We start from the raw sequence: 16,850 nt of genomic DNA, 5'->3' as shown, positions 1-16,850 counted from the left end.
CCTTAAGTGACACGTTTCGAATAATCTCTTGTCCTTCGAGGAATACAAATGACAACCCAGGCTCACAACAAAAACAGTTTCTGTGTACATTGTGATGCGTCTGCGAACGCTTCCTCTCCGGGGGAGTACGCGGGAACAGAAAACAACGCCGATGACCTGAAGGCCATCGGTTCAATTCCTAGGATGGAGGGATAAATATGGTACCGGGAGGTGGGCGGGCTTCTCGCATATCCTTCATAATCACTGCTGGAGTGCCCTTTAACAAGGTGGCTCAGCTACTCTAGTGGAGCCGTTGGGTGGCTAACTGAGGTTGTACTGGGCTGCTTCTAGATGGGACTGATTCATGATTCAAGGGGTGGAAAAAAAAGTGCAGTTCATTCTAGTCCAGTGGCCGAAGTAACATTAGTCAGTGGATGAATTATGATGTCTCCTGTTACGTCAGCTATTTACTCAATTCAATTCAATTTTATTTATATAGCGTCTGGGCCAGTTAATGAGACCACGACAACAGTTTGGAGCTCCACAGGTCTGGTACACAGCCCACAGTTGACAATGTGTAATTTTTCAGAAGTTGGCGAGTTGTGATGCATTTGAAGACGCTTTCCTTAAATCTGATGTAATTATATAATATTTCTGAGGATTTTTTTTATATATATTTTCCCAATGGCATCAGCCTGTCATTATGCCTTTGCGTTTCCTGCCCAGTTGTTAGCCTGCTGAGCTGTATGACTGAGGTTACCACTCCCATCGTGTAACTGACACTGTGTGATATCACACATTTGCCTCTGTTTATATATGAATTCTGAAAATGACAGTCACATCAGAACGCAGAATACATTAGCCTTTGGAGACGTGGCCCCAGCAGCCTAGCAGCAGAGGAAACATAGTCCCGTAGTCTGAGCACAGCTTTAAGCTCCACCGCTGCACACACGAAGGCCCTCTGTCCTATTAAAGAAAAAAGAAAAAACATGAGCTGGATCAGAAGTGGTGCATGTTGCTGTGAACCTAACATATCTGTGCACCGGGTTAGAAGAACTATTTCCACGCTCCACATGAAAAGGAAAAACTCTTAGTCAGACTGACCCAGTATGTATTGGGAGTTCTCTGAAATCACTGATCCCAGTGTCATCTGTTGTTTATTGAATGCATCAGTTCATTTCACAGATGTATTCAACAGCCGGTGTAGCTAGTCTAAGCTCACATCCTCTATTTGCAGTTTGGTGTCCTCGGCAGGTCAATGGGCAACTACTAGGAGATGAGCAACAATTTAGAATAGAATAGAATAGAATAGAATAGAATAGAATAGAATAGAATAGAATAGAATAGAATAGAATAGAACTTTAATACTTTATTCATCCCCTGGGGAAAATTTGTTGTCCAGTAGCTTGTACACAAACATACACAGACATCCACTTAACATCAAAATAACACACCAAAGTCAACACAACCAACAGTTCAAAAGGAGAAGACTGTAAATATGTAAATTTTATTAACATGTAAAACTATATACAGTTGACCAGTTTACAGTTTCACAAGTGAGTATTTAAGCATTTAAACAGTGATGTTGTACAGTCTGATAGCTGTGGGGACAAAGGACCTCCTGAACCTCTCAGTCCTGCCGCGTAGTGAGAGAAGCCAGGGTGTCATGAAGGGGGCGCGTGATGTTGTCCAGGATGGACTGCACTGTGTTGCAGGTACGTCTCTCAACAATAATCCCCAGTGAGTCCAGCTTCCTGCCAGTCAGAGACCCAGCCTTCTTAACCAGTCTGTCCAGTCTCTTAGAGTTCCTTTGAGTCATGCAGTCCCTCAACAGACATGAAAGCAGAATGAAAAAGAGCAGTGGCTCCCACCGACTGGTAGAACATGAGCAGCGTTTCACTACACACGTCGAAGCATCTAAGCCTCTGAAGGAAGAAGTGTTGGCTCCGTCCCTTCCTGTACATGGCGTCCAGTTTGTTGTCGAGGTGCACCCCTAAGAACTTCTAGGTTTGCACCTCTGCAGTGTCCTCTGCTCTGATGCTGACTGGCAGGAGCTGTTGCTTAGTCCTCCTAAAGTCTATGACCATTTTCTTGGTCTTGGAATTTTAAATAAGCTTAATTTCTATATGTTATTATTTGCTTTCAGTGTCTGAAGCTAAATATTTCAAACTGCTATTTAATTTATTTATTAATATGTCCTTCCATATCATTTTCATCACCTTATTAGCATCAAAAGCGATATATGTTCCGTTTTTATATCTTTGTTTCTCAGCTGACTCCCACAGGATGGAAATATTCGTGTACCTATGCGTGTTATGGATGCGACTTTGTATTCAGGTGTCATGGTCAGGCCGGTGCTGGTCTGGAGCCAGGCCGAGTGAGAGGGAGGACACACGGCAGGAAGGACAGGGTGACATAGCCACAGGACGACGAGCAGACACTGGCATACGAGATACACACATGCCCGAATAAACCTATTTGCATGACTCACACCTACACAGAAATATACTGCCTCTGCATGCAGTGACAGACGAGCTGATTCAAAAACACAGCCCGGTCTGAAATAGAAACAGAGTTGCAAACACATAAACGCAGTGAGTGTGTGTACCTTAAGGCCAGCGCAGAGCCCCAGTCTCTAATCAGAGATGAGGAAGGCGTCCACATCACAAAATCACAGCTTCTTAAAATAGTTCTTCCCTCTCATCTTTCCTCTCTTTGACGGTTTCCCTCCCTCTCACCCAAAGCAAGCCCAGCATCGCCGTGACCAAACACTCTTGTCATTTTGTAGTGACAATGACTGCTGCACACACATGTACTGCCCGCGCAGCATGACCGGTTTTTGTTCCCATCGAAAATGAAGCTTAGTCTGTGATGTGATGAGTCTTGATTGGTATGAGCTGGGTCACTTTGATCTGTCTGTAACTGTCACATTAAGCTTGTGACTATCCTGTGACAGAAGCAGGACATTAAGACAATTTGACCAGTCAGGTTACGGCTCGTCCGAATTATAAAGTGACATATTCCCCGTCGCTGCTTGAAAAAGTCCATTTAGATTTATTTCTGTGGTCCACAGCAGCAGCTAATTTTACCCCTTCTGTTCTTCTACATGCACCGTAATCTACAGATTATATATCTTGAATTCGATGTGGGTTACCCTTGTTTTGCTAAGTGAGCAGAGGAAATAGCTCTTAATTCTGTTTCCTGCTGCAGCACCGTATGTGCCGTGTGTTTACAGAGCCGAACTAAGCTTGGTGAGCCTGTGTTGTGTTATAAAACTGTTTGTGTGTGTGTGTCGGCATGTTCAGACAGGAGCTGCTTTGCTCCAACTCGTTTACATTCCTGAGACAAGCGGCAGAAAAAAAGAGTCTGCTTTGGTTTCTCTTGTGTCTTTCCTTTAAGCCCTGCAAGCTTTCCTCCTTGTTTTTTTCCTTCAAGTGATTTCAGATAAGGGACATTTATCTGACCAGGTAGCCCCGATGGAACATTTTCTGCAAATACTGTTCAGCGTTACCATAAATCATAAAACGTTGAGAGTCAGATGTCAATGGATTTTACTATTTCTATGCTATTTCTAAATATTATATAAAAGAGTCCTGTATGACAAAAGATCCCCCATGTGAATTCTGAACCACTTCTGACTGAATGACACAATCAGTCTGCAGTGACCTCTACTAAATGGTCTCCGGTGAACAAGGGCAAGTGACACTTTAAGGCTCTTACGTTATTTGTTGAAAAGGAGTAAGTCTGGATGTCAGGTGGTGATGCTCTCCTTAATGATGCCATTTCCAAGAATATACAGCTGTAGGTTTCCTATTCACAATGTCTTTTAGAAATGAGCCTGGGTCCAGTGCTTTGGACATGAACGTTGTAAGAAATGTCAGCCAGAACCTCAGGATCTCTGTTAGATTGATAATTAGAGCTGAACTGCTCTATTCTGGACATGAATGAGGGTTCATCATGTTGATGGGCTTCGAGATCATCGTCCGAAGAAACTTCTGTCGCACACTTGCAGTCCAGTCATTTTGTCTGATAAGACAAAACTGGAAACGTTATGATTCATGAATGTTTCTCATTTTTTGTTGAACAGAAGCAGGGCCTTCAACCCTAGATACACACTTCCCTATAGTTAAACATGGTGGTGCTCTGAGGGAGCCTTGTGGGGACCTGAAGAAAGAATCTTATGCTGACACTTTGAATGATAGTGTGAAGAAATCTGCTATCAGCCTGTTGCTGGTCCAAAACTTGCTCGGCCCTGTAGTGGCCCTCTTAGACCACAGACGTCAATCCTGTTGAGATCCTATAGCAGGACCTCAAAGTTCAGGTTCAGGCTCGAAAAGCCATTTTTATTGGATGAGTTGGAACATTTTGCAAAAGAGGAATTGTTACATAATCAAAAGACATACATACAAGTTCATGAGTCTCAGTTCTCTGGAAATAATGACACTATAAACACGTTCTGGGTACTGGAAATTTCCTTGGAAAATGTAATGATTGTCTTTGGTTTTAAAAAACAATCTTGACCTTAACTGTTGACTCACACGGGTAGTCCATGTGTTGCGGATCGTAAGCAACAAAGCAGACGCAGGGATGAACTCTTCAGCTGTGTACAAAGGTACACAAACACTGACAGACAGAGGCAGCGCTGATAGAGTGAGGGCAAAATACACAGAGCACAACAGATAAAACTGACTGTTCCGCATTTGGATGTGTGTATTTATCAGCGTCCCGCCAGCTTTATCAGGTAGATGTCCAACAACCCGTTAGTAATCAGAAATGTTTATGTGCTCGTATTATTCTCCTCAAGGTTAGATGTTGTTCTGCCCTATGTGAAGAGGCTGAGTGAAGAATTCACACATACATTTTTACACCACAGGCCAGTTTATGGTGTGAGTATTGCTGTACAGATCGTAGGTCAAACATCTTTGAATTCTGAATATTTGGTTGCTCAAAGAAAAGCCATTTTATTTACCACCGTATTATTCGTTGTTAAAATAACTGTCTTCAATGAGTCTTAATAATCTGAGTGTAATCCCACCACACATTTTGAACTGGAAAGCAAAAGTGATACAGAGGTGATGTCAGTAGAGAGTATCTTAAAACTAAAGTTGCAATGATCTTCTGTTAGATCATTATTTCTTTAATGAGTAAAGTAAATGCAACATTAGTTTGACCTGATTAATACAGCCGAGCCACATACATGTTTTTCACTTCCTTGGCCTGAAACTTGTGGTTCTATCGCTGAGTATATCAGAGCTATTCTCAGACTAATTATATGGGATTCAGGCGACATTACAATATTGGTAGCCTTGGAATCGGTAAGACTCGCATAATGCCAGGTTTATTGCCCTAATCTCTAGCTTTGGAGATGAGTGACGACAGACAGCTCTGGGCGTGGTGTCTGTGCCGTGCAGAGGTTCAGAAGTGTTCCTGCTCTCGTAGCTGTACTGTCTAAGCTGTCTGTGTAGCCTAGAAGCTATTTATCCCCTCCAGCTTGCTCCTTCTTATCGGCTCCCTGTCTCTTTTTTTCTTTTTTTTTTTAATCTCTTCCCCCCCCCTGTCTCTTCTGTCTCCCCTGGTATTTTATGCACATGCTACACGTGTATTCCCTCTAACTGTCTCTCTGTTGTTGCTTTCTCAGATGAGTTGCTGTTGCTCAAACAGAACGGATAATGGAAAAAACCTTAAAAATGCTGAATTGGGCCCATGATTACTGGAATCAGTGGAATAGTCATTTGATATATTTCAGTGAGGGTACATTAATGCTGACATGATATGGCTTTAATATTTTAGTATTTCTGATAATATAGACCAGTTCAAATGAAAGGAATATGATGAGTGTTTCCTCTCTGGGACACTCCTGATAAATCCATGCTCTTCTTAAGTTTGCCCCTTGCCTTTCTCGTCCTCCTTTAATCACGAGTCTCTCTCTGTCCAAACCTTTTCAGATGAATACAAGATGAAGGGGGTGGAGGAGGTGAAGTACATGAGAGGGGACGAAAACCGAGTGAACGCACGCAACCAGGAGAACCTGGTGAGAGACACACACACACGCACACACATTCCCTCCAGTGACAGCCCATCCACCCCACACACACACAGGCTCAGACCTTTTCTTGACAGCTCATCAGCTCAAGCGCACAGACCTGTGTTTGTGTCCAGAGGCAGCTCCGTCAGCCTCTACAGCCTGCACATACGCACTCATCGTCTCTTGCACAAGCACACAAAGATGTGCCTCACACACAGGTAGAGACAACATGCCGGCGTGTGTGGAATGCGTGGGCTGATCGCTTGGTTGATTTGACTCACTCCTGCAACAAAACTTTCAGTTTTAAACGTAAAGAGGCTTTTGCTACTCATAAAGCTACTTCACTTCAAGACTTTGCATAGGGCTCGACTGTCCGTATCCCTCTCGCATGATGACGTGAATAATTAAGAGCGGAGGCACGTTTTCCCACATTTTTTGCACCTCATCAGCTCAGTGTTATAGTGCGTGAACCCAAGCGCTCGTTTACTTCTGTCTGGCATCCTGGCAAGTGATGAAACGGCGATCAATATAATAAATCCTGTTTAAAAAACAGAAGCACTGCCTCTGTGTCTCAAATTACATTGCTGTGGCTCAAATCAGTTGACTTTAGTCACCAGATGAGCTCTTTTTCTCGGAAAGTCACTGTGTATGTCAACAGCACAGGGAAAGCAGAGATTTTTCATGAAGACATCAGATAAGATGTTGCCTGATGCTCTGATGTAGGTTTCGTGTAGAAAGGTGTTATTCATATGATCAAATGGTGAGGAGTTTTTTTTTTAATATCTCTTGAATTACACAAACTTATTGCAGTGCTTGCCGAATAGTGACATTCGGCAAGTGGTAGCCTAACCCATGTCAGGCGAAAACATAAATATCTCAACTTTAAGCCGAATGTAGTCAGGGCGACAGCCAGTGCTAGCGACTGATACAGTTGGTTGACAAACCATATAAAGAGTTCCCCGTGATTTCGTTTCAAGGAAAATGAAAGGACGCACTGTTCACTTTGGTTCCTTCTTCCACATTCTTCACGCTGATAGTGGCTCGCAACTTCGGGTGAACCCAGATGAAGCAATGTTGTCACTGACTGTATTTATTTATTTTATTTATTTTTTTAGAGAAGTGCTAGCCACATTTGTAAACTAGCAATATTTTCGCATTCTGCTTGTTTCACTCAGACACATCAGGGGTGGGAAATATGGAAAAAGGTTTTCTAGGCAACCAGAGCCTGGAACGCCTACTAGCGATCAGCTGCATAGAGATGGACAACGAGTGTGAAGATGATGTCACTGATTGTGACATCATAGCCCTTTAGGATGTTGCCTAACAATGGGGCCACACAAAAACTGTCACGTCACACTAAAATGTGAGGTCCGCTCATTCATGCGACTTCAAACTCGACTTTGACACGTTTGAAGTCATTTTTAAACAACTGAAAGTTGAAATGGCTTTTGTGTTTCGAAATGGGAACCTGTGTACAGTGTGGTATTTCGCTGAGTAAGGTGTTGCAATACACACATTTGCACAGCCAGTTATCCTCCAGTACAGCCCTATTCATGCGGTCAGACCAGTATTTGTTTGTCACTACGTCTCTCCGCCGTTGTGGTTTTTCTGTAGTTGTTTCCTTTTAGAGGAACTGTCACGCACATGCTCACAGTGAGTAGGAAAACATGCATGTTTTTTGGTTGGTCGGGATCACTGCAACCTTTCGTCACAGGAAGAACGTACACAGTCCTTTCCCAAACACTGAAGGGAACTCACGCTGGGTGATGCACGGTTTTATTAGACCTCCAGTGCATACGGTATATCTTCACCCCCATGCCCCGTGGCTGTCGTGCGGTACCTGTTGGGTGAGAAGGTAATATGATAATCTTAGTTAGGCATGACATTTGCTTTCGGTGGTGTGGCTGTTTGCTGATATGAGCCGCTTGTTTTTAACCTGTTTTATCTGCTGATAACAAACACTAATGGTCTGTGTGTGTGTGTGTGTGTGTGTGTGTGTTTTCAGGAGAAGAGTAATGCACAGCACAGGGGCAAACAGCAGAAGGAGGTCGCTGCAGCAAACATCAAGTCAAAGTAAGTGGCCGACAGCAGCCAGTACAGTGTATGTATTGGTTGGATGGATGTCAAATATATCATCCATAAATTATAGGCAATGACTTGAACATGTGATTGGAAATGTTGTCAAAGGGTTAGTTTAATCTTTATGTTTTTGATGGATCCCCCTCTCTACTTCCACGTGGCATAACTGAAACACCCATAAGAGACAGTAATGGATTTTTTTGTAAACTCAATGTGAAAATCTATAAAAACAAAAAAGTAGTTCCGATTTAAGCTGACAGGACTTTGTTGTAATGACAATGCGTTATAATTTGGCTGGACTGACCCTTTGATGAACCGTTCCAGCCATTTAAATGCGACTTCAGTATGTTAATATTATGAAGTGTGAAGTAAGTGATCTTTCCTGTCTGGCTTTTGTAATCCTGCCTCTTGGCCAACCTCAGACCCTGTGAGTGTTGACTGAGAGTGTGTACACAATGGTTGCTGCTGGTTGCAGAGTATTTTGCCCCTGGATGAGAGACTGGGTTAATACTTCATAAAATAATTATTTAAAATCCTGCACAGCCTTCCAACCCACTGGTTATTTACACTGCAGTGACGATTGTGTGTGCGTGTGTGTGTAAGGGGAGGGGGGGCGAGGGGTGTAATGGAAAATTCTCATGATGTATTTGTTGCCTCCCTTCTACTCCTCATCTCCAACCTCCAACTTCCTCTCCCCCTCGCTCTTACTTTTCCATTTGTCTCTCCCTCCCTCCCTCTCACTCCGTCTCTGTCAGTATTCACACGTCAGAGAGCCAGCAGGAATTTTTCAGGATGCTGGATGAGAAGATTGAGAAGGTGAGTGTGGGGGCTGTTCGCGTGTTTACCAGTTGGAGTGGGAGGGGGCGAAGTGCAGGGAATGGATCCTGGAGCATTTAAGGAAACATCGTTTAAAGGGACAGGCGGCGCAGCGGCGGCGTCCATTAGTCCACATTGTCAGTCAGAATAGCAGCTCATCACTAAGCTCCAAATGTGCAAAGGGGGAGGAACAGGTGATCCCTGCAGTGATGAGCACTTGCTACACTTGAATTACGGCGCATGCACAATCAGACAAAAACAAAATGAATGAGTAATGGCCGCATTAAGCTTTGATTTACTCCATTTAACTTTCCGCAAAACACATCAGCGTGTATTTTGAGAAGGAGACATTGTGGAGGAGTGTTAAAGTAGTAATAATAATAATTCATTGGTTTTATATAGCGCCTTATCATCGACACTCACAGCACTTTACAATTGATTGTATTATTCATCCGCTCACACAGTCGCACCCTGGGTGTTGTAAACTACCTCAGTAGTCACAGCTGCCCTATGTATCGTGAGTAATGCACATTTAATGTTGCTGTATCCAATATTTTGACATCAACAATAGAAATATCGAAAGGTGAAAAGAGTCCCCTGTTGTAACGACTGAGTTGAATTATTGTCCACCTCAGGATCTGGATGACCAGCTAATGGAGCATTTAGCAGCTTAAGACTCTGGTTCTCTGGGTAATAGGCCTTGTCAGGGTGCCCCGTGGTGGACAGCACCAGGAAGCTGGTAGTTGAGTCCTGTTTTTTTTTTTTTTTTCTCAGCTTGTTTTTTTCATTCTTGTGTCGGGGAATCCTGTGTGTGCTAGATCAATCTAGAACTCTTGGGAGTTTTGAAGTCTGGGTCAACACCTTTCTCATAGTTTTTGAGCAGTTCCAAGCGTGGGGGGACTGTTATTGCTGTGGGGCGGGGCGGGGGTTGCCGGATCGGCAGCAACGTTTGTGTGCTGTGCGTCTCAACAGTAACATCCGCATGAATGCCAGTTCCCCAGAAGAACATTGTATAGTGATGATAAATGTTATATACACACACAAAAAAACATTGTCTTTATTTAACAGTCATATTCAAAACTATCGGAGTCGCGAGTGCACCAACTTATGTTTTTATTTGAAATGTGATCACACTGTAAAGCAGGAAATGAACCGGCAAACAGAGGGACTTGTGGTACGTTTCTCTATCTTAAAACCTTATCTGAGGAGGGCTAGACAGGCTGTTACAGAGGCTCAGGAGAGGAGAGGAAAGCCGATAATTTAGCTTGTCATCTTGATGGAAGAAACAACGGCCCAGTTGTCGACTCATCCAGTATTTTCCAGTACCTGCAAATAGATAAAGGTTCGCTGGAATGTGACACATAAACAGATGCCTGGATGGAAGGTATTTCACGTGTCATTTTAAGTTGGTTATTTCTGAGGGTATATAACTAATCGAAAAGAACAGAGCAGAAAAACAATGACTCGTGCACATCTCATATTATCTCTGATCCCTTTTCCTTTGTTGCAGGGGCGAGACTACTGTTCAGAGGAAGAGGAGGAGGAAGATGGGACATAGCACAGAGGCCCCCGAACGTCACCCCCCACAGAAAGCCTCACTGTGTGTGTGTGTGCGTGCACGCGTGTGTGCATATGTGTGTGTTTATGTGTGCCTGAGAGAGCGAGAGAGAGCTAAATTTGTGTTTTACCAATGGGACGTTTGATATGACAGGACACTCCGAAATGGTATGTGTGAGTTTATGGACATATGGCAAAGATAGTGCTTTAAACGTAAGTGAAAGAGAGAGGGATGCATGGGAGACGGGAAGAGAAAGAGAACGAGTGAATGGGATAAAGAATACTTTCTTCAGAGACTATAGCCCTCCTCTCTTAGCACCTCAGCCCTTCAGGCCCCTGAGCAGACAGACGGAGGTGGCGCAGCGATGAAGGGACGGACAGATGAAAGGAGGGAGAGATGGAGGAGGACGTGATGAAGGATGGGTGCTCATTGTCGTGAACAGAGGGAAGGACTCGGGTCAAACAGAATTATTTCCTCGAGCTGGACAACGGCAGCTTTGCAACCCTCCATATGTCCCTCCCGATCTGTCCCTCTGTAGTGAGATCCTGAATATTTTAACCCCTGCGACTGGGCGAGCGAACTCCCAAGTAAATGTGGAGGCTAAGTAAGGACAAATATCTCTGTGGATGTGTGGAGGACTGAGAGACACACAAATAGAGAAGAAAGGAGGCCCGGGGAGGAAAAGATGCTGAAAGCAGAGGAGTTACGTAACGCCACCAGGATCCACGCTAAACGTTTTTTGGCCTGCCTTCCTACAGACAGGCTGGCCTGGGCCACAGCGGACTGAGAGAATGGGTGAGGGAAGGTGGAGAAGCAGCAGGGAAATTTGGGATATTTTAATAAGAGAGAGTAGGGAGCAAGGTGGTGATTTAGAAACTCTAAACTCCTTCTGCCTTCTGAAGTCAAGGACCTTATTTTTATTTTTTATTCTGTTCTGCGTCCACTCATCCAGTTATATTTTCCCTTTTTCTGACGTTCTTTTCTTCAGTTTGATTTACTCTTCCATTGTAGTGTATCATCATCTTTAAAGTCTTTATCGTCCTCATCACAGCGGCAGGCAAACTGATTTTGCATTATTCAGAGAATCTGTGTCTCATCCCAATCCATCCTCCTTTATTTACCATAACATTGCAGAGCTTACATGCACATACTAATGCTCATGGTGATTTTTATTGTGCGTACGTTAACACAGTCTCATTCCAGCACACCCCTGCATGTACATTTACATCTCACAAACACACATCATTGCATCCCCTTCATTTCACCAGCAAACCGTCATGCTCATTGTTAAGTAATCCATAGAGCTCTATGGTATATTTCTGCTTCGGTTCGGTGTTCGCACACATTCATACACGACATGGCACAGAAGCAACAAACTGGGCTGAGCTTAAAGGGGAGGGTGCGTGGTTGCTGTGGAGACACAGACCTGAAATCACATTTTTTTTTTTTTTTGTCATCTTTACCGGATACTTCCTGTTGTATTATTTTGAATACTTTTTTTCTATTAAAAATAAAAACGCAGAAGCTCTGTCCGTCTTAATATGTGTGTGCGTTGCTTTGGGCTGTGTAATGTAGCGCCATCGGGCTGGCTGAGCTCTCTGAAGTGTGTAGTCAGTCTATTTTCTTGTTGTCATGTAGCCTGAAGCCAAGTAGTCAGAGTAAATTCAGTCAGCAGTGCCACACTGTGTTGTGACGCCTGCTGGTACAAAATCAGTACTGCAGTCTAGTGGGAACAATGTTCTATGTGAACCCACTTCACCTACTATTGAATATACAGTTCAACACAAAGCATCTCTCTAGCCTCAAATAAATTAAGCCTTTAAAAAAAAAAAAAAAAAAAAAAATTCACTTTTTATTTTTTCATTTCTATCTACTTTCCGGTTCATTAGGTGCACTAGAGAAAACAAGTAAAATACAATTCCTGCACTAAATCTTATCTTCACGACAGTTGTAGTCTTCAGCTGAGAGACCTGTTCATTCAACTGTGTTTTCATGTTGGAGTCTGTGGTTTGTAGAAATACTTGTGTTGCGTTGTACTGGCGCATGTTTCTATTATCCCCATTTTAATCAGTGCTTGGCTGAATAACAGAGAAACTTTTGATAAAAATAAAAACTACACAAACTACATCCTCCAAAACGATCTTCCAGTTGAATTGCCACTTTTTTTTCTGTTTTCTTTTCTTTTCTTTTTTTTTTTTTTTTACACTGTTTCAACATAATCTGAACATTAACAGTCATGAAGGAGGATTTAGTTCAGGGCACAGTTGTTTTCCCTAGTGTACCTAATGATCTGGAAGTGTAGATGTATGCCTTCCAGATGAGATTACTTAAGCGCGTTGAAACTTAACTCAAGAACTCTCGAGGCGAGATCAGTGTTGGATCTTTCAAACACAGCATTTAAAGAAAGGTTACACTACTGGTAATAAGGGTTTGGGACAAGACGCAGTCACGACATTGGCTGCTACACTGTTACCTGCTTTGGTATGATGGCTAATTAAAGCTAATGTTGACAGGCTTGTTTATTAAATAGGTGTGCCACTGACATTCCAACTCAACGACTCCACTGAAACCTTTACACTACATTTATATTACGTTTTAATATTGACTATGGACTAATGATGACTAAAACGATTTGAAAGTATTCTTAAAGGTATTATAGACTGGCTGGACTCGTTTCCTGGGAACGATTCAGAAATGTCAGTCATTTTACATCCAGTAACCTCTCTCGGATTTCCCCATGTCTCCCCTTTCAGAAACAGTGCTCTTCTCACCATTTTACTTAGAATTTAAACTCCAATTTATCTTCAATCAATGCTCCTCTAACCGATACTTTTATACCAACAGTGGATCAGATTACAAATTGTGATGATTCTTGGGAAGAACTCGGCGTCAGTGCTCAGCCTTGAGGGATCAGCTGGCCTCTGTTTTCATTTCTAGCCTAAAATTCACAGACACGGTTTCTGGCTGTATTTAATAAATAAATAAAAAAAGAGAGCTCTGATAAACAACAGTATAATGCCTGTCCACCACTAAGAGGCTGAATTAGAAACTAGATGGTGAAATTAAGTAGATGAAGCGGAAGATATTTCCCTCAGGACTATAAAGCGGTCACAGATAATATCACGGTACCAAGCATCAGTCAACAGAGGCAAAAATAAAACTCCTTCTTAGTTTGATACGTACTTAAATTCCATAACAAATTATATATATATTTATATGCTATATTAACAGCAAAATATATTATAGAGCATTAAATATTGAATAGTAGTAATCCATCATAATGAATATAGACTGCTCTTATGTCATTGCTGCGACCAGTGAAGTCAATCGATTTCTGTTCCTGTGCACGGCCTAATGTGCTCCCTGGGAGACTGGATGCCATCATGTTTTGAGTAACAATTATGGAAGGAACATTCAGTAGCGTGGACGTTTCTTTAATAGCGGTACCCAAGTGTCTTTCTGTAACCCTCAGCACACGCAAACTCCTTCTTTACCTCGCATGACTCACTTTCAGGGGCACATGAGGTTACAATCAGCAGCCACTGAGCACATCAGCAGCGTGAACGGGTCCCCGCGGGCCTGTGCTCGCAGCAAGGCTCTCCCACACAGAGAAATAAATGTGTCGGAGGCAGACAGAGGGAGGGAGGTGGGAGAGGCAAGAGCAAGAAATTAAGACGAGGGAGCTGGGAAAGTGAGAATGTGGGAAGGAGAAAGTGAGGGAAGAGACGGATGTTGCCCGTTAACCTCAGACAGGAATATGGGCAAGAAAATGTTCTTTCCACGCTGACGTAAGTACCAATAAAGAGCCCTCTCCTCCCTGCGTTGTGCGTGTGTGTTTTACGGTCTAAGTGCGTGTGTCTGAAATGAATCCCAAAGTGTGAGAGTCCTTATTAAGGTACAACGTGTTCTTGGCCACCACTGTGATTCATTTTCAGACTTTTATAAATATCTGAGCTAAATTCACATACATAAATGAAAACTGTGACAATCAGTAGTTCGGTTGTCACTAGTGAGAATATTGTTCATACGTGACTGATGCTAAAACACCTTTAGCAGCTTCTGGAACACTGATTACTTGGATTTTGTTGTTGTCTGGTCTCAATCCATGTATTTAAAGACCTGTCAATGAGTTTAAGAGGAATTCTATGTCTCTGTTTTGCTGGTGGGAAGATATATTTGTTGTCAGAGGCTACCAAACTGAATATAAATTATACAAGTAAAACATTTTCTGAGCTTCTAAGCTAAGTATTATTTCTTAAAGAGAAAAAATAAATAAATACAATAAGATACTGTACTCTGATTTATGTTTAGACACATTTATCTTTCATAATAATAAAGTAGACAATGAATAGTTGGTTTAAATTCAGTTTTGTCGAGACATTTAGTTGCTGCCTTTGGGCTTTGTGTGGTAACATTAGAGGAGACTATAAGACGAAGGACATGCAGCCCATTTGTCACAAATACAGGTTTTGTGTGTGTGTTTGAATGTGGAGTAAAGAAACCGCACACATTACAAATTTGGATCACAGTGCGTGTGCGTACGTGCGTGTGTGTGCATGTAAGCACACAGTGCCCACGTTGACAGTATGAGTCAACTGTGAAAGCCAAAGGGATGGCTTCCTGCCTGGGTGCCCAGCAGGCCTTTGCTCAGTATCTCAACTCTCTCCAGCAGTTCCTGGCTGCATTATACCCACTTTGGAGTACTCCATCTCTGCCATTTGAAAATACATTTATTTGGAAAATGTGGAGTCGTCAACCTCTTCACTGTCCTGTGCTCTTTCCGTGTGCACAAATATTAATTTTTTCGTCCGCCAGCAGTGGCAGGAGCACTCTCTGTTCTTTCTCCTCCCCATCCATTTGCATGTAAAACCTCTCCAGGCATACTCTGGATTACCTTGGCAAAGAAACAACTCACATGAGGGGGAGGCCAAGGCTTTAAGAACGCGGATTTAGATGCATTTACATTCATACTGCACACCCACTAAAAGTGACCTACTTAAATGCCAGAAAGCTAATTGCTCAGTGTATACACACCCATGAACAACCGTCTGGATTCATCTGCTTATTATCCAAAATACAGTTTGATGGCTCAGCTGCGATGAAAAGGTGCATTTTGGGGAATTCCACACATCATTGAAGTGACCAACAGTGTGGGGAAACAGTGAAACGGATACTCAGAAAGCCAGGACCAAGTCGTAAGGAAATGAGGAAAACGGAAATATCTTTGGAAAATAGGTGTTTTTATTTTATCCAAAGGGAATACATGAACAAGTTAAATCAAAACTTAAAGTCTAGGCCTATCAAAGAAACGGCAGTAGACTCGAAATAGCAGCAATAAAACAGGGGCACTAACTGTAAGAATTGACTTTATACAATGAGACATCGGGGACTATTAAAGTGGTTTGGCAAAACTAAGTAATACACAGAGGGGATTCAAAAATGAACATTAACTAGAACAAATACAGAGAAAATCCCAGTAACCAAAATCCCCCCTGTGACTTCACTCTGTGTCACTCACAGTAACTCAAAAGAAAGATAACAAAAGGTAGACTTTAAAGTGTAAAAATGTGTGCACCCATTTAAACAATATAAAGTTAGAGAAAATAATTTGACAAATAAATGTAAATGCTTAACCACAACTTAATTTGCAAATGAAATGTTTGGGGTGTGGCTGATCACAAATAATACCTGTACCTAAAGATTATGAGAGCCGTGTGTGCCATATTTACATCAGTGGCGGGCCATCAGGACCGGCCCGCCTAAAAATATCTGAATAACAGACTTAATTTTATTTTCCATGAATACCTATTAAATAATTCCTAAATGTCTGTTGGCCTCCTTTCATTCTTTTTCCCTGGTTGCTGCTTCTAAGCGTGTATTTTCCAATCATATTTCAGCATTCATTTGTTGCCTGGAGGCCTTCAGAATCAGTTCTGCAGGCCCTGCTGCATAAAAAAAGTGTTGATCAGACTGTTGCTTTAACCAATCAGATTTTGAGATACCAGGTCCTGCTAGCAGACGTATGGTGCCGTCAGCATATTTAGACCCTCTGATTGGACAGTCAGAGCGTGTTAGCCAGAGCTAGCAAACTGCATCTGTTGTGAGCTGGACAAGCAAAGATATAGTTGTGTTGATTTAATAGCTGTTTTGTCTCCACACGATGGCTGGAGGAGGAGAAGAAATGGATTTGGTTGAGGATTTACTGTCAAAGACATTTTCAAGACGGACTTTTCAAGAAAAGCTGGACATCGTTCAGAAGCTACAGAAAATGACTTATCATACACTTTTAACCCACTAACAATTAGCAGTACCTCCGGCTCACAGGCTCACAGGCATAAAGCTGAAGCCTAGGTAGAAAATGCACAGCCCGCCACTGATTTACTTTACTGTGTG

At 42.5% G+C, this 16,850-nt stretch overlaps 1 protein-coding gene across 1 annotated transcript in view; it reads left to right on the top strand.

Moving 5' to 3' along the window:
- The window catches only part of zgc:92140 (uncharacterized protein LOC447854 homolog), a 29,346-nt gene extending 17,349 nt beyond the window's left edge, over positions 1-11,997 (top strand). The window contains exons 3-6 of the mRNA XM_047587201.1: positions 5,925-6,010; positions 8,010-8,077; positions 8,839-8,899; positions 10,410-11,997. Coding sequence (XP_047443157.1) covers positions 5,925-6,010; positions 8,010-8,077; positions 8,839-8,899; positions 10,410-10,457 — 263 coding nt within the window. The 3' untranslated portion in view covers positions 10,458-11,997. The remainder of the gene's footprint in view (positions 1-5,924; positions 6,011-8,009; positions 8,078-8,838; positions 8,900-10,409) is intronic.
- Positions 11,998-16,850: the final 4,853 nt, after the last annotated feature.

This window comes from Mugil cephalus, chromosome 6 (genome assembly GCF_022458985.1).
Source record: "Mugil cephalus isolate CIBA_MC_2020 chromosome 6, CIBA_Mcephalus_1.1, whole genome shotgun sequence".
NCBI classification, from domain to species: domain Eukaryota; kingdom Metazoa; phylum Chordata; class Actinopteri; order Mugiliformes; family Mugilidae; genus Mugil; species Mugil cephalus.
The sequence above is the reverse complement of the archived record's forward strand: the minus strand, read 5'-3'. Positions and strand labels throughout refer to the sequence as shown.